Source organism: Buteo buteo, chromosome 22 (assembly GCF_964188355.1).
Source record: "Buteo buteo chromosome 22, bButBut1.hap1.1, whole genome shotgun sequence".
Taxonomy (NCBI): domain Eukaryota; kingdom Metazoa; phylum Chordata; class Aves; order Accipitriformes; family Accipitridae; genus Buteo; species Buteo buteo.
This window is the reverse complement of record NC_134192.1, coordinates 6,461,489-6,479,813: the sequence shown is the minus strand read 5'-3', so window position 1 is coordinate 6,479,813 and position 18,325 is coordinate 6,461,489. Positions and strand designations below refer to the sequence as shown.

The following is an 18,325-nucleotide window of genomic DNA, read 5'->3' as shown; positions in this document are numbered from 1 at the left end:
ATTGCAGTTCTTGTGAGTTTTGCTTAAAGTGATGAAAGGAATTTCACCAGATATAACCTTATTTCATGAGTTTTTGCCTTTGTGAGGTACTATTCTGGAGGACATAGTAATTCATGTAGCTTAGTTACTGGCCCACCATAAAGTAATTTCCTTCTATTTAGCATCTCAGATTTGAATAACTTCTCATTTTATTTCCAAATTTGAAGAAATTCCTCTTTGAGGCATTGCTTTTGGCTGGCATCACCTCGTACCAGACCAACATAAAACCTGCTCAGAAAGTCTACATGCTTGCTCTGTAGGTAAATGAGCAACATTTCTACTGATGGTTAGGAGTGTTCCAAGTGGTGAAGATACTGACAATCTTCCACAGCAATCTGTGCATAAATTCAGAGACATTTCACAAGATTTGACTTGCTCTTTCAAGCTTCTGTTAAGTTCAGAATGGAAAATCAAGATAAGGCATTTGCTTTATAATGCTCCAGCACTATGGCAAGCTGATACGAGTTACTGATTCAGTTATCATTGATAAATTTTTGCTGCAGGAAGTGTTAGTAGGGGAATCAGTGACAGAAGTGTAAACCTGAGTGGGGATGTGTAGAGTGCTGCTGTGAGTTAAGCTACAGTAACTCCGTTGGGCTTTTCAGATGTTGTAAACACTGATTTAAACTATTTTACTCACTCTTGCTGACATAGAGCTTGTATCTCGCACATCATCTCAATGTGAATGCTATTTCTTCAGCTTGGGTTAGCTGATGGGTGGTAATTGCTAAGTTGCTGTACCTTTATTGTATGTCTGAGACCTAAATAAGGCAGGAACCAGGCTGCTTGTCAACCAGAAAATGCAAATTCCAGGACAGAATGACGACCTGTAAGCTTAAATAGGATTTTCTCCTACATTAAATAACAAGACTTCTGGCCTTTCCATGATTAATAAACCAAGCAGAAATATAACAATTAAAAAGGAAAAAGAAAGAAGAAAGAAGTTTAAGTGGATGACTGAATTGACTGTTTCATCATTTTGGCAGCTGTCACTTCTGTTGCATGGGGGAGGCCATGCAGCTCAGGGGTACCCTGGGCAGAGGAGACCTTGATGAACACACGTGGGACATGCAGGCTCCCAGGCGCTGCTGTGGATTCCCCTGAGCTCATGAGTTTTGGCTCTGCAGTAGCCATCTCCCACCTCTGTAGCCACTGTGGTGCCCGTGCCATTGGCCACGTTCCCGGTCCAGGGTTGCCCACTGGGATGCTGCCTGAAGTTAGTCCCTCTGACCGGGCATTCATGAGCTGATCCACAACCTGCATCAAACACCTCCGGATAAGGCAGATGCGGCTGCAGCCTGGCCTCTCATGCTCATTATGTTATCTGCTGCATGCCCTTGACCCCCCACTACTGAGTCCCCCATGAGCTCTCTTGTAGTATTCATCTCCATAGTATCAGTAGTACTCATCTCCATAGTATTAAGTAAGCGGTGTCTAAGCATTATCTCAGTTCGTGAGCTGAAGAGTTTGTTAACTCTGTTTCACATGAGCGAAACGGTGACACAGGAGGCTCAGGTCTGCAGTACCCTTTAGCTTTGGGTTCACAATGTGAGGGGCATAGGAATGGATTTTGAGACTACGCAGTGTTATTCTGTACAGCCTGCTGACTTTGCTTGCATTGCCAAGGGCTGTTTCCTTGTTTCATATGTCTTCTGCTTCCAAACCACCCATCTTCTTTTCCTGGCTTTTTCACTCCTCCAGCATTTTGTGCTGCTCCCACTTCAAGCCCCCTCATGTTCCACCTCCATATATCCCCTTCCTTACTCATTTAGTCTTACTCTCTCCCAGGGGTTCAATTTTCACTGCTGTTTCCTTGCCCAGCTTACAAAGACATGGGTCCCCTTTTCCTTCTGTCCACATCCACCCCACCCAGTCCCAATCATCCTTTCCAAGATGCCCAATCTAAATTACCTTCTGTTCCCCCCCCCCACTAATGCAGGCCAGGCAACACACACATATTGTTTGTGGCTTGACCTTGTGGACACTGCTTAGCTGAGTGCCCGTGGTACAGCCAGCCCAGGCACGGTGCAGCTACAGCTGCTAACAACCTTTAGACAGTACGTTTCTTGCAGTCTAGACAGCCACCACTGCTTTCTCTTGGAGATACATACCTTCCTTGAAACAAATTTTATGTCTTACTCTAAAAACAGGGCAACCCCCCCCCAACAGTTAGGAGTTTTTTTTGTTTTACAATGTGGCAGAAGCATTGTTTTGCCTAACATGTCCCCTTTTCTGGAACTTGTGCATTCTCCATCCCTAAATAAGGTTGAGGCAAACACCTAAGAAATAAAAATTTCAGTCTGAAAGGCTGAAATGTGGCAAAGTTATAAGAAACTGAGTATGGATAGTATATAATGCTCAGGACCACTGTCTGGTTCTTAAGCAATATTGTAAAGCCAAATTCCAAGGTAAGGTCAGGATGCAAATATACCAGGTAGGAAGAGCTGATTGATATAGTGCAAAGACATCAGAAGAGAAAGCTATGTAAGGAGGAAGAAATTGATGTCATTTATTGCTGACATGGCTTTCCCCTGTCTCTCTGTCTTTCTCCCTTTGTATTTGTTCCATTCTGGACCCAGAAATGAATAAAAATTAGTTTAATAAAATTTCCCAACTGAGATAAAAAACATTTGGAAATGATTTTAAAATATACCATGCAGCTGAAATGTCATGGTTAATTTTAATCTGCAGCATGTGGCTAATATCCTCTGGCTATTTCAGTGGTGCAGAAGATTGTAATTATTCACCTGTTAAAGTAAGTGTGGCTTTAACAAGTCTGATCACAGTTGAAAAGAAGGGAGTGGAGAGGACAGGTAGACAGATGCTGTCTCAGTATGTCATCTGTGAATGATGCCTTTGTAGCTCTTTGGGAGGAATTATTGAGCTGCAAAGAAAAAAGCCTATAATATAAAGTGGACCGTTTCCTGTAATAGCAACTTTTTCTAGATTTTCCTTTGACAAAGTTTTCCCAGCGATGGTATTACAACAGAGACAGTGCTGGTGCAGTTCCCAGCTGGTATAACACATCCTTTGTTATGGAGATGAAAAAATTAGTGAGACAACATAAAAATATCATCAGTGGTGACCAAACCACTTTTTTGTAAGCGCTATCTAATATTGTCCTTAGAGCAATGGCTGTTTTCTGCTTCCCCTCATCATCATTTTGGCATTTTTTGCCTTTGATCAAAAATTTATAGGGTCTCATTCATGAAGCTGTTAATTCATGATTGCTCCCATCCCTTGAGCTTTACTGGCATGAAGGAGGAGCTTTGCAATTGTGAGTGAGACTTGTGGCCGTCCTTGGGCCAGATGAAGGGATGGGGGAGCCCTTCGTTGGGTCTTTGCCTGGATGTCAAGAGCTGGTCCTCCTCCAAGATATGCTGGTACACCAGTGTCACTGTAAGAGTGCTCTCTGAAATCCTTCTCTCAGTGACATGTGTCCATCTCCTGTTGATTTTGTCCAGCAGAGAGAGGAGTTCAGGTCACTGAGAGGTGGACTTGGCTTGCATCTCACCAGGTAATAGCTGCAAAGCACGAGTTGTGTGAGAGGCCCCAAGCAACTAGCACCATGCCCAGGCCATATGGTGTTTAGGTTTTGCCTTTAGCTACATGGCCACATCACATATAGGATGAGTGTGTCACACTAGGAGATTTCTTCAGCAGTGAATTGAGTAAAATGTAGAAAAGTGAGCTGTCCCCTCATGGCGGCTGGGGAATTTCTCATCTCCAGAGACCTCAGCTCCAGTAAATGTACTTTTCCACCTGCTTTTGCCCAGTGTTACATGTTTTGCTCTTCAGGAGGTAATGTTCTATAAAATATCAACTTTAATTATTGTATTTAATTTTTCTTTTAAGAAAAATACCCTGATCTTCCTTCAGTCAACACTGATCTCAGTTAATGTTGGGTAGTTTAAATCATAAAAACCTTTCTCACGGGAGGCTGTGCCCATGTAGCAGTAAAGAGAACTTGGCTCATCAAAATCATGTCACTCACACATGGAAGGTAAAAAGCACTTTGAAGTGGTAATGAAGTAAGTTCCTGCTGCTTAACAGAAAGTTTTGATAAGATCATATTCGTTGGGAGAGTACTTATCAGAAGAACTGTAATTCATTTTGTAGAAACAAAGATCCCAATGGAGAGTAGTTAGATGGGAAGATCTAGCTGCTCACCTTCTTAACGAAATGCATCCTCCTTCCTTTGTGCATATCCTTTGAAGAAGCAGGTGTGGTGGTGCTGAGCCATCTTCCTTCCATCTACATAGTGGCTGTGTTTACTGATGGCTTCAGAGCCAACAGCAGATTGATAATGAGTTTTTCAGCTTAAGCACAGTGAACCCCTTCAGGCCTTTCAGTCTTTCCTCCTCTGGGAAAAAAATGTACATTTGCTAGGTGAATGGAGAGCTCTCACTTGTCCCTTGGAAGACTGTGATAGCAATGTCATACTCCTCTCATTTTCCACTCTGTGCTTAAAGCTTCCATGTTCCCAAATTATTGGTCCTTTTCCTGTATCTCATAGATTTTTAATAGAGCTGTCCTTTGTGCTTTCTCTGGGCTCAGTTGAAATATTTTACAGCAGAATTTTTTGAAAAATGCAGGATAGGTGTCTATCTTATGCCTTACCCTGCTTTGGCCCTGAATATTACTTTATCTGACCTCTATTTTTCAATTTGTCCAGCTTAGTAAACCCTTTTGGCAGAGTTCTGAAAGCCATCAGACATTTGAGAGTCAGGGCAGCACCCTAGCCCCTCAACCACTTCAAGTCATGCAATCTCTTAGGTAGAGAAAATGATGAAAGAAACAACAGATGGTAGCTTTCCAGACAACTGAGCCGTTTGTGGAATAATCAGATTTTAAAGAGAGTGAAGCAGTCGGAGTGATTTGGGACAACCAAGAACAAACATGAGTAATATGCACAGTGTATTACTAAAAACAGGAGGCAAGAGAGTGAGTTTTAGATTTTTACATACTGATTCTGTTGGTTTTGAGGCTTGAAAAAAGCCACTGTGGAGATAGTCAAATACCCACTTCAAAGAGAGGGGACAAAATGCCAGGACCTCTCCGGTGTTTCCCAGTACACTATGGCTTGTAAAATCCTAGTTTCAGTAACCATATATTGGCTGGTGTGCTACATACGTAGGCGCAGGAAAGCCCCTCGTGATTTCTAAAAAGAAAAGATTAATGTGAACATCAGCTACTCATGAAAAGTTGACAGGCACAGCTCTCAGAGGTTTTTAAGAAAGCACATGGTTGTCTAAGGGCCCTAATGGGAGACACTGGATTCCCTGAACGTGAACATTTCTAGTAGCTCAGAGGGATGTGCTTTTAAGCAACTGGGCATAAATTGTGGCCTCAAACACCAGTGACCGCGGTGCAATGGCATGGACAGGAGAACAGTGTTGTCCTTCCACGTCCTTCCCTCCTCCCACAGCTGCAGCAGGTTGCTCACACCTCTTCCCAAGGGTCCTTTCTGGGCTGTCCAAATCCCTGACGGACTGCAGAAGTCGAGCTTGCTGGGGGAAGAAGTGGGCTAGCAGCGGCTGTATCGTCCTTAGGTTTCCAAAAAGTGATCATGGCCGGCTATTTTTCATGTCCGTCTGGTGCCAGATGGAAAGTTGTGCCTCTGGGAAAAACGCTCCCTTGGTTAACGCGAAGAGGTGGCCGAAGTTGTGGTGGGATCATGGGGCTGCATCAGGCATATTCCCAAACACGAGGAGGAGGGCAGCGTCTCCGCTGCTGCGCAGGGAGTTTGTGCCCGCAGCCGCCCCGACGGGAGGGAACGGCTTTGTGTCTCCCGCCTCCGTATTTAATCACAGTGGGAGTCAAGCGGCGGGGGGAGAGCTCACAAATCACGACAGGCATTTTTGCTCCCACTTTGTGGGTTTGTAGCAGTGTGACAACTGTTAACAACTTCCTGCTTGGGTAAATTATATCAGACACTGCTTTGCAAAGGTTGCTGTAATGACATTTTAACAAGAATTTATCCAGGAGCCATGACATGGAGCGTAAGTAATTGCAATCATACGGTATCTGTGTCATTGATGATTTCTGCTATTTTGTAATAACTACTATAATACCATGTATAATTGGAAAGAAATATAGTATTTTTCTGCTTTCTTAAGAACAAGAATTGGTGCTGAAATAGGGAATGGTCCCTAAAAGCCTGCTGTGTATTCCTGTAAATCTATGCAGTATGAAATAATACAATCTTTCTTACCTGATACTGTCTAAACTGATATTGCACCCACGAAACTACTATCATCTCTGCTCCTGAGGTAAATTTTTGGATATCGGTATAATAATCTACCATCTAAATCATTCATTGTGTTGGATTTGTAAGAGAAGCAAGACTGTCTCTGGACACAAGTATGTCTTGTGTTACTAGTGTATGACTCCTTATTCTCGAAAGACTCAAGTTAGATTTAAAAAGAAGGAAGATTCCACACTCTCATAAGTCTCCATTATCAGTATTTGAGAATTCAAAATATACAGGCAAGGCAAAGAGCAATTTACCTCGCTTTTGTGGGTTTAGCTTTCCAAATAAATTACACTCATGCTATTGCTTCTGGGAACATCTGCATTTAAATCAATCACAATACAGTAATGCTATCTGCCAATAATATACCTTCTCTTTTTCCAGGGAAAGCATGTCTGGTGTGTGTCAGTTAAAGGAGGTCACTGAAAAAAAAAATAATAAAAATGCTAAGGCAGGAATGAAAGCAACATCACTTAAACTAGAATAACTGAATATTGCTCAACTAGACCGGAGTCAGACCAATCCTTCTCATCCAAAAAGAACCCAGTAGGCTGAACACTGCTTCTGACCTGCGTCTCAGTTTTTTTATCTACCTCGAGCCTTTGTAGGTGGATTTATTTTTGAGGAAAGGTTAGCAGATGAACTGACTCCCACGTAACAGAGTGTACCTCTTGTGAAACCTGACAGTAGAAGTGAGTAATAAATACCTGTTGATTTTTTTTTTTTCCACAGGCATCAGGGTTACATTTATACCTACAGAGTGTCCAAGACAGAAACTGGGTCCTGGAGTGCTGAGGTGTGTAATTCTTTCTCTTCTGTAAATTTCTACATCCTGTTTGATGTTAGTATTGATTTAATGAAATATATTCAAATTATTCATGTTTCTGCATAGTCTGACTTTCATCGAAGGTAATCGATCTTGAGTGCGTCCATCACTAAGATGTCTCTGTGCCACTTCTGACAGTCTTGAACTCATAAATTAATTCCCTGTTACATTTCAGCTGTTGCATAATGCAATAGTGCATTATTTTGCATCATTTTAAATGGCAAAAATATTGTGTTTCTATAATTTGACAAGCACAATCAGTTCCCTTCTATCCCACGTACCATTAATCTCAGAATATTTAAGGAAATTATTTTCAATCATCTACAGTGTTTTAAAGTTAATTTCTTTCCAGATTAATTCATCATTGGTGTAAAACATATATAGGGTAGCCAAAGCTTGTTGCAAAATATATTTTCACCCATCTGATAAGAAATTCAAGTGTATAACAACACCATTTGCAATACAGACAACTATTTGGGTTGATGGAATTGGGATGCTAACCTGTATTTCTTTTATGAAGGTCTTGTTCTTTGGATGTACTCTGTGTATTAATTCATAATTAGCTTTCTGTTTGCACATTAATGAACACCGATTACAAGCATTAAATAATTTCCAGACAGGCATAATTCCTTGGCTGTTATTATAATAGAAGTGGTTGCAGTTCTCTGGAAGGCAAGGCTGATTCCTGGGGTTACTCAGAAGCAGTTTGGGGAGTAAAAGTGACTCACATTACTGTGGAGTAAATAATTACCCATGTCATCCTTGGGAACGGTACCCAGGAAGAATTCACTCATTCATTCCTGTAAGGCATCAGGAGCACCCTGTAGATTTGCACTGCCCAGGCAGGAGGGTTTTTGAGACGTGGTGGGGCTGGTAGTGCAGCCGGCGTGCCAGGGCGAGCACTGGTGTCTCACGAAGGATGCCGGGACCCCCAGGGACCTCCACCCGCGGAGGATAATTCCCTGAGCGAGGCTGCAGCCTGCTTTGGCCCCAGGTAATGTCAGTGCCTGCAGTGAGGTTTTTCTGGTCTTATATAGGCCTGCTACAACTCCTCCCCCATAACCTCCACTGGCTTCCTACGCATGGGTCTTGGGCTTTCCCTCGCTGTATTTTAGGCAAACCTTATCTGTGTTTCACAGTGTGGGTGTCCTGAAGGCCCAGGACTCTCAATACATCCTCTGCAGGGAAAGGTGCTAGTTACAGACCCATGATACCAATCCTTCCTTTAAGCAAACAGAAACCTTTAAGTAAAGGTTGCTAAGACCATGCTGGCATCAGCTGTTCGAAACAGCAGCCTAAATCCAACTTATCCCCACGAAATGTGCCTCCAAGGCCAAAACAGGCTCCAGCTGCAGCTGGTGCTTTCCTGTCTCTGCTTCCTTCCCTGTGGCTGGTTCGTCTCTGAGCAGGCTCGGGTGGCACCCATCTTTCAAGGACGAGGCAGGGAAATTAAACCAATGCTGGTAAAATCCCAGTCAGTGCAAAGGCTCCAGTTGGTGCCAGTGAGGCCAGATTTAGCCCATGACTGCTGGGTGAGCACGGTGTCCTCGGGTAGGACTATGCCAGCAGGACCTGTGCTTGTCCTCCCATGGCTTTGGTGGGGAGGAGTTTTTATGAGAATGCCCTGAAGAATTTAACAGAAACGTTGGATTTTTGATTAAAAGCAGACACAGTTTCATTTCACAGTGTTTGAAAAGATGCTAATGTAGAAAGATAGAAAATCTCCCACTTTCAATAAATAGGTAACGTTTTGCTGCTACCTTTGTACAAGAGATAGACAGGAATACTCAATGAACATGGAAGCCAGTATTGAATGCTCAGGAAAAGGCTTGCAAAGAGGCTGTCCACGCCTGAATTTAGTGGTGTAAGGACTCCCCCTCCCCGGTAAGTGCCAGGTAGGTCTCTAGATTGTCTTGATGGTATTTCCAGGCTGGAAGTATCTTACTGATAACTCCAGGCTGGAGGTTAAATCACAGGCTGCAATAAATCAGGGTCAGAAATAGCAAAAGACCACTTGGGAATTTGCCTAATAAGTACGGCAGGCTCTGGGTTTCTCTTGTAGTGATTAAGAAATCATCCCTCTTCCAGCCTTATATCACCACACTGCTGGAAACCACTCAGTGCAGGGAGGCCACGATGCCCCAGGGGAAGGACGAGAGCAGTACAGCTCATTGACTCATTTTAAGTTGGCACATCAGAGGGTCCAAATGAAGGGCTGGCTCCTTCCCTGGGGTGTGTGTGCATGTCTGAGGACAAGGCTTCTGTGCCAGCGCCCTGAGCCAGGCACAGACGCTCAGCACCCAGCATCCCCTCTCACCTCTCACCCTTTGTCTTCGCAGACGGCGCCCGGGGTCCACCGGAGGCATTTTCGGAAAGTGCACAACCTCATTGCAGCCTTCCAGAAACCCGACCAAGGCATCATAACACCCCTGCAGCACCCAGTCGTCAACCACGCGAAAGCCAAATACCCCCCAGGTACTGGTGGGGCAGAGGGAGCCTTGGCTGCAGCTGAGCAGAGCCCGCCACAGTGGCGGGGATGGAGGTCTTAGATTTATTTGCATCTTTGACCTGAACTAGCCAGCAGGGTGCCATTGCCAAAAATAGGCCCTAACTTTGCTACGGTGTGATCGAAATGCTGGCACTCAGGTACTCATTAGGGATAGGGCCTGTCAATGTGATGAGAAAATGGATTTTGAATATGTATTCTTGAGTGCTATACTGGCAGTGGCTACCCTCCCTCCCCAACGCCCTCACTCTTGCAGGTACGAACCTTCTGATCTGTCCATTTTCTTGCAGCGTTCATCCTTTCATATATCTTTGTGATTATTTTTCTTAGGGATAAATGAAGGCCATGGCTTCCACCTGCAGCCATCATGAAGACATTTACCCAAGTGTGACATAACCATATCTTCCAATGTCTCCTCTAGTCCGTGCTCTAGAACAGAATGATTTATATGATAGTTAATACAACTCCATGAGTTTTATTGTAACATTTGCAGAAATGTGTATTTGATAGAATTTCTAGCTCAAAAATTTTGAATGTTTTGAATTTAGGGTTTTTTTCTTTTTTTTCTAGGAGAGGATAAGAAAATATCAACTATAAATAGTGTAATGTCTTTTTTTTTCTCTTTGTACTCTCAAGTATGAAATATTTTTCATTTCAAGATTAGTTCCTAATTAATAATCAGTTACTAATTTTACATTACTTAACTTTGGACTCTGCTTTGCTTTGTTCTGGTTGGCATTTATGCACAACTGGGCAAGCCCCCTTTTATAGCCTTCAGAAAATTGCTTACATTAAAGTGCCTTTGCCTTGGGTGTCTGTCATTCACACAGTTCCTAAAGGTATTCCAGAAGTGGCACCATGAGGATCCCCACTAACAAATTTTCCAACACACCAGGCACTCTGCCCTGTAACTCACCAGAACTGGCCATCACTGCCTGGATGTACAAAATCTGCAGTTTGCACAGCTGATCAAAAGCTTAAGCAGTGCACTGAGTAACTGAGATCAACCAGTGAAGTGGAGAACATGGTTCTTTGCGCTTAGATATTTGCTGTACTTGAAAAAAAATCACCCCTGCATACAATTTTAAAAAATAAATTATTTTTGCATGACAGTTTCTCTGCTTTTCTTTACCTATCCATGTATGTTTCCATGCTGCTGCTGGACTCCTGGAGGAGAGGTTTGAAACTACAGGACTCATCAGCTGTGCAGGGTTAGCTTGTGGCTACTGGAGAATTCAAAGTACGTGCTATTTACATGCGGGGTTTAACGAGCATGATGACACTGTCCTGGCAGACAGTAGGAAACACTTTTGAACAGACTGGTTGTCCTGCAGCCCTCTTGTTTCAGGAGATAGTACTGTATCTGCACTGCAGCCAAAGGGTGGTAGACGTGTTCTGGGCTCCCTCTGTGTGGGTTTCTGCCAGGCAGGCTTGCGTGAGCTCCTGTGAGCTTTGGGAGGGGACCCAGCCCTGGCCCAGCCTTGTCTGTGTGCGCTCAGTCTGCGAGGGAGATGCATCTGGTCTGGCTGGGAGGTTTGTGCCACCAAAGTTAGTCAGCCTTCAACCTGCACAAATGGGCCTGACTATCAAAAGAATGGGATTCTCCCGCGCTCCCTTCCAAAGCACAAGACTAACAGTGATTGCAGATGGACTACAAAAATACATATATTTAAAAAACCCAACTCTTAAATGTTGTACAGCCACATTTGGGTTGCTCTGGTTAAATGATTCATGCCTATACTTCTAACTTCTGCACGGCTTGGAAGGCTGGAAACGTTTCTTAAGAAGGAAAGAGGCTTTTTCCAGAAACACCAGGCTACAGGCTCAGGAGGACAAAACTGATCAAATTCCACCAGACATGGCCATCCATGGCTTGGTGGCACAGCAAAAGGCACAGCAGCTGCCTCCCTGCAATAGCCCCAGTGCGTGTATTTGTATCTGCATAGAGGATACTTGGAGAACACTCCTTCACCAGTATGTTAAAAAAACCCCTCCACCCCTAATCTACTTAATTGTTGGGATCCTTTCTTGTTTTCACCTCACTAAAGGCAAGCAGGATGCAAACAGTGACGGAGCTAAATGGGCTGCAAGTGCAGGATTCAGCAAGGTTAGGATGCTCTGAGCAGCATTTGATAAGGCTGGCAGGTTTAGCTTTATTTTTTTCCTGTACAAGTGGCTATGTATGTGTGTTCATGTGTGAGTGAGACAGTGCAAGCAATGGAACATTTTCTGTGAAGTACAACATGTTCGTTGCAAACCAGCAATGGGAATAAACGCAATAAATAAACAGCCTCATGGTAACAGGGACCGGTAAGCAATACTGTTGCAAAGTTGTGATAATTTTAGTTCATGACTCAGTTTCTGTCTAAATGAAAGCCAAATTTCATTCGCGGTGAAATGTCCTGTCCCCCCCCAACTAGTCACATCATATTTTACACTGTGTGCGCATGTGTTGCTCTGTGCCTCCTTGTTACATATGCTTGTTGGTTGTAACAAGGGTCTTATCTTAATACAGTGCCTTACAGCGGCAGATCCAGCATGATTTACTCTTTAATAAAATATTTAAAAGCCGTTTTTTTTAATTGTTACATAATTCAGCAAATGCCAGCCATGAAGGCACTGAACTGCCCGCCGCCAGCACGGAGCGCAACATCCTCAGCACCGCCTGCGTTGCTGTCACTTGAATCTTTCCCTCCTCCTCTGTGCCTTAAAGGTTTTCCCGACTTGCTGCCCATCTGCGGCAGCTGGTCCCTGGCCGTTCCTCTCCGGCTTTGTGCTCCTGCAAACCATCCTTCCCCGAAACCAACCGACCCGCTGGGTGCTTGCAGAGAGCGCGTGTGTGTGCCCCCAGGCTTCCCAGGGAGTCCTTTTGCTTTCTAAAAGTGCTGGGTCTAAACTCCTGGTTTACCTGGCCTCTCCTGGGAGCAGGATAGAGCGTGCTTGGAAATGGTCCGTGGCAGATGATTGCACCGTGGTGGGGATAAATGTAGTGGGAAGCCCTTTGCCGAAGGGCTGTTTCCTATAGAAATGTCCTATTGACTTCAAGCAAAGGCTGAGGCTGTCAGTGCTGTATGTGCAAACCCGGAGGCTGTCAGCGCTGCCTGGCACAGGAGCAGTAGCCGCGCGTCCGCTCTGCAGTGCAGTGAGCTGAGGATAACTGGTTTGACTATGGATGACTCCAGCAGTGCATTGTTCTCCTAAAAAATACATAAAATAGACCAGAAGATGCCATTTTTGTTTAAAGCTGAGAATGTCGTTTCAGTTTCCGATGTAAATTATTAAGACAGAGGCTTGTTTGTGTTGTTTCTTTTGGGTACCCGAGGGTCTGGAATTGCTGTAGGCTTAAACAAGGTGGAAACAGAGAGAGAAGCTCATGGTATCTGTGGGACAAGGAGTTGATGTTTGGTCATGGGACCAGTAATATGGAAATTATATAGATTTCATGCATTGTCTTGGGTGTGAAGAGCTACGGCTCATTTTAGAGAGCAGCAGCTGCATTTTATGGGCACGACTTCCCAGGTAATGTCTGTATCACCTGCTTCTCCCTTCCCACCACCCCTGCTGGTCTGCAGCCACAGGGGGACGCAGCCCCTCGCTGCTGCGCTTGCTCTGCCCGATCCCCCCCAGCCCTCCCGCTCCCCTTCCCCTGGGTGCCGCAGTCCTGGCTCTCACAGCTGATTTTGCAGCTCGGCGGGGGGACTCTGCGTGCCCTGCCCCGGCCCTCCCCGCTCTGCCTTGTCACCAGCAAAGGCAATGCCGCTCCTCTGCAGCGACTAATCCTGCTACAGCTCTGGTTTTGTCTCCGCTAAGCCCTCCCCTACTTCCCGGCTACTGTGACAGACCTCCTGCAGCACTAAATCAATACCATCTCCCAGGCTGGTTTTCTTCCCTTTTCTACTAGAGCACCCCTTTGGCCTTGCTTCCTTCTTATCCATCCAACACAGCTCCTGCAGCCTCAGCCCTCACGTTGGGTTATTGCCCAACCCAGCTGCTCCGATCTATTTTTCACCATGTAACCTTTTCTTTAGCCTTAAACACTCCTTCTGCCCCTCTGGTTTACCGTCTTTTCCTCTCTGCTGCATGTGCCGGGCTTTTTATTTTTCCTCACGTGCACACTTTTGATACACACAGTCGTTCATCATCATCTCTTTGAGGCAGCTCCACAGAACATGCAGGTACTTAAACTTTGCTCCTCATCCCCTACCACCACCGTCGACTTCACCCACTCGGTTCTTGGGAGTGCGAAGGCATTTAGCAGAAATTTTTTTTTTTTCTCTCTCACATTTGTTCTGATGAAATGTAATAACCTGTGCACAGAAACTGCCTGTGATTTCAGCTGCAGTGAAACCTGCATAGTGATATGCATGCACTTTGGTGAATCGGAAGTAAAATTAAATCTTGCTAGCAGCCCCCTGCCCCCCAACTTTTGAATCAACCAATATTGTCTGAAGCCCTTATTTAGCTGTATGGAAGCACCTTCTACTGACACGACCAGAACATCCCAAATACATGGTGTAAACAAAGACAAAGTCACACACCATCAGTTTGCACCTTTATTTTTTAAAAATGAAATAGTCAAAGTACTTTCTTTTTCAAATATCGACACATAATATATTAACTTTTAATATTTACAGCGTGTTGCTGGGATGTTCTTGTAGAAAATGCATGCTTCTGGTCTGAAACCCAGAGCAAAATGCATCAGACCATTTAACTGCAGCCATATAACATAAACCTGTACAGTATCCAGTCACTATTCAGCACAGGAGTTAGAGCAGGAATAAAAAAATTGGGATCTATTGTTTCCTAGCAACGAGGCTGAGGCCATTATAACACAATTTCTGTAAGATCAGAACCTCTAACTGGTGTTAGACAGAAACTGAAGATCTTGGCATACATTGTAAACATTTTTACTGTTGATGAGAAAGCTAAAAGGAACGTTACTTTGACATATATCGTATGCTATGCTTCTCTTTCTCATTTATTGACACTTCTGCCTGAAGAGTATGAGGATTTTAATGTTTTATCATGGTTCATACAAGTAAAATACTGTCAAGGACACGATCTGATATACTAACATTTATTAAAAGGCTAAAGTCCACACGAGATCTAAGGAAAAACTGGAAATTGTCAAAACACGTTTCCTTAGACAAATAATGGCAGGTGACAAATGCCCGGACAAATCCACAGCGAGTCCGACTCCACCGTTCCCAGTTTCTGCCGAGAAGCGATTCCTCTGGCAGTCAGGGCACTTTCGACCCGGTAATGTTTTGTATCAAGGAGAGGTTTAAATAACAGTCAGCATTTGACGGGGAAAATCCTTTCGGCTATCGGCGGCAGCCCGACCCGAGCGTCGCCGCGCTAGATCAGCCGTGCTACGGCGAATCCCCCCGAGCACGCTAATGCCCTGCCAGGGATGTGCCGAGCTCCTTTTGCTCAGCCTAAAAAAATAGGAGCTCCTCTGCCCAAACCACTTTCCCCTTCGGAACAGGACCTTGGCTTCCAGCAGCACCGATGGCCATCGCTCCCGTCGGGAAAGCTGCCGCTCCGTAACCCCGGCCCCGGCCGCCGGCGGAGCGGGGGCTTGGCGGCCAGGGGGGCGCAGGACTGGGACGCCAGAGCTTCGGGAGCGCTCGTGGCCAAAAAGAGAGGCCGTGTCTACTAGTGTATGACTGAGAGGACGTTAAAGAGCTCAAACCAAACAGCTAGGATGTGTATACCGAGATGCACATTGACCAGTTCATATATATTTATTTGGCTATGTTCTACATAGATATCTATATATATATATTTATACCTTTGAAATGTTCTAGATTTGCTAAATAAATATGAAAGCAAAGGAAACATTACTTGTACACACTATTTGTTTGGCTGTCATAAAAAATATAGCACGTATTTCTTATGGTAGGTACTTTGCTACAGGATAGTGTGCAATAGTGGTTTTTATTTTATTTTATTTTACTTTATTTATTTTATTTTATTTTTTCCACTTTCAGAACCTTGTTTGCAGTGCAGAATGTTAGCATCAAATTATCTGATCTAAATAACAGTAAAAATTTCCATGCCATTATTTTTCTTTTTTCTCATTTGGGTCTCTAGGCTATAGTGCAAAATTAAAAAAAAAAAAAAAAGAAAGGAAAACTAAAAAAAAACCAACAGAGAGAAATTGGTCTAACTACAAGCAAAAAAAAAAATGGAGACTGAAATATTCCCTGCCTCCATCTGAGGTTGTTCATGAACGAGATGGTCCAAAACTATTTGTTTGCTTAGTTCTCACGAATCACTGCTGGCTGGCCCACGTGCAGCTATGACTTCAGTCTCCAGTGCTCTTTCAGTAGTAACTCGTTTCTTTAGCACTGTCAACTCAGCACGACATTTATATTTAGTTTCCTAAATTTCTGAAACTGTTACGATGAAGGCCGCTTTTTTTTTTTTTGCTTTTGTAACCAGGCCATGTAATGTCATGTGATTCTTTATACATCCATATTCTCGTAAGAAATATTGTTCAAAAATGTACCTTAGACTGCACCCAGGAACTGGGAAAATGCCAAATCTACCTTCCGAGACAAACTTGTAACACATTTCACTCTTTGACCTTTTGGCATAATATGAGAACAACAGTAATCAAGGCAGTATTAAAAAACACAGCTGTAGGTAATACAAAGTGCATTTCCTGCATATAATACAAATATAACTTTAAGAAACTAAAGGCACAAGCTAACTAAATATGTATTACATACTAGAAATGCACAGTTCAAGGTAATTCTAATAGCTTCAAATATTTGTTTATAATGGATATTTAAAGCAGTTTGAAAATGATCCTCATTAGTGAATTGCAAAAAAGTATAATTGCTTAAAATATAAGTAAAATAGACTCTAATATTGACATCTTGGATCAGTGATAAAATACATCATCACGTTTATGAATGCACTCTCTATATACAATTCATAAATTATTCTTCCATTGATTAAAAGTATATTAGAGGCTCAAGGATTTGAAGGTCCATTTTTAGGCTGGTGTGGAGGTATTCAAATTCTCCGTGATCGTATGGAAAATTACAGAAATCAGAGCTGTCAAACCTGGCTGTTGTCAGCTCCCAATTCTGTACGTTAGTTAATGATGAGCCCGATCAAAATGCGTATGTGCAGGTTTTGGTCCGTAATTCCCCCTGGCTGGGGAGAAGAGGGTGGTTTTAGGGGCCAGGCTCTCACTCGGCCTGATCCTGCACCCCCAAAGCTGCGCTGGCTCCCGGAGGAGCGAAAGGAGTCTGGAAAGAGACGCTAATGGTGTGAGGCTGAGAGCCCAGTTCAAACCCCTGCGGGGGTTCGGGTCTCAGGTGCCAGCTCAGGCTCATCTCTAACTTTGGTACAGTCTGCTCCACTTGCCCAAAAACAAGGGAAAAAAGAAAACTGGAAAGAAAGGAAGAAAGACAAAGAAAGCACTTTGTTGGCTTCAATAAATACGAGCAGAAATTGTTTCAATATATTTACTATGTCTGTTTTGAAAGAAATGTGCAATAACATCACTGGTACGGATACACAGGCTCTATAACAAGACTTCTAGCTCCCTCTGAAAGTCAGTAAAGGAAATCTGCTTACCCGTCCCCCCCTCCCCGTGTGCCCTCCCCACCTCCTGATAATCAGGTCCTTTAAAAATGACAAGCTGAAAGAAGGATCACCTACTCTGCTATGAAATAACTGTGCCAGCAGCACATGATACCTTGGGAAATAAAAATTTCTGTCCATGCAATATTATGCTTTTCTATGTGCTCTAGATATTGAGCTGAAAAGTGAAGAGTCATCCCCAAAATGTTCTACGTTTATCAACATATTTACTATCCACACTTAGGTTCATCAACTCCCAACCCACCAATCTTCTTCAGACTCGAAAAAATGAGTAATACGACAGGATTATTAATTTGAGATGAAAAGAACGCGATGCCTAAACCCAACAACACTGCAATTTCCAAACGATCTGTGCAAAGACGAGTCCTGACCCCACGACTACAGGCAGGACCGATCCTGCATGGCTTGCTGTTACCGCACCGTGCGGGCCCTCCCAGCTGGGTAACGAGGGTCGTCCCAAAAGCACTGAGTTAAAGCCCAGTCTGGAGCACACTGATGTCAGCGGAGAGACTCCGGTTGACTGCAGTGCTCCCAAAACCCTCCTTCGGCCGTCCCTGACACCCGGCTGAAGCCCCCAGCGGCACGGTGCCACCCCGCGCCCCTCCGCCGGGAAGATCGGCAGCTCTACGTGTGCTGCCGGACTCCGGCATAACCCAGTGCCGAGGGAAACCTTGGCAGAGAGGCTCCTCCATGCAAAAGTAGACGCAACGTGGTGTTCATCACTGAGGGGCTGAGAGGTGGCTACGGCCGAGCAAAGCTAAAGGCAATACGGGACAGCCTTTTACGTACTGTATCCAACACAAGTCGGGTTTCCCAGGTTAGAAAATCCCTTAGATCATAGCTGTGAGGAATGACATGTGCGGGGTTGGTGAGCAACTATGAAGTTTCCATACACAGTCTGGTTTCTGTATGCAATCCCTTAAACTTACAGGAGATCTCACTGGGATAAAAACTACCCAGTAAATATGGGTTGCAGAATCAGGCTCTGTAACCTTTTAAATAATTGGTGAATTATTAAATCAACAACAACAAAAAAGTCGTGTTTCTTTAGAAGAAGGCAGAGCACGCTGCGCTCTCC

The 18,325-nt window shown here is 44.0% G+C and overlaps 1 protein-coding gene across 3 annotated transcripts in view; it reads left to right on the top strand.

Moving 5' to 3' along the window:
* SH2D1A (SH2 domain containing 1A) overlaps window positions 1–10,725 on the top strand; it is a 54,885-nt gene extending 44,160 nt beyond the window's left edge. For 2 of the 3 annotated variants that reach the window (XM_075053902.1, XM_075053904.1), the window contains exons 5-6: window positions 7,025–7,088; window positions 9,458–10,725. In XM_075053902.1, coding sequence (XP_074910003.1) covers window positions 7,025–7,088; window positions 9,458–9,667 — 274 coding nt within the window. In that variant the 3' untranslated portion in view covers window positions 9,668–10,725. The remainder of the gene's footprint in view (window positions 1–7,024; window positions 7,089–9,457) is intronic. The other variant, XM_075053905.1, reaches the window with a different exon arrangement.
* The last annotated feature ends 7,600 nt before the right edge of the window (window positions 10,726–18,325 follow it).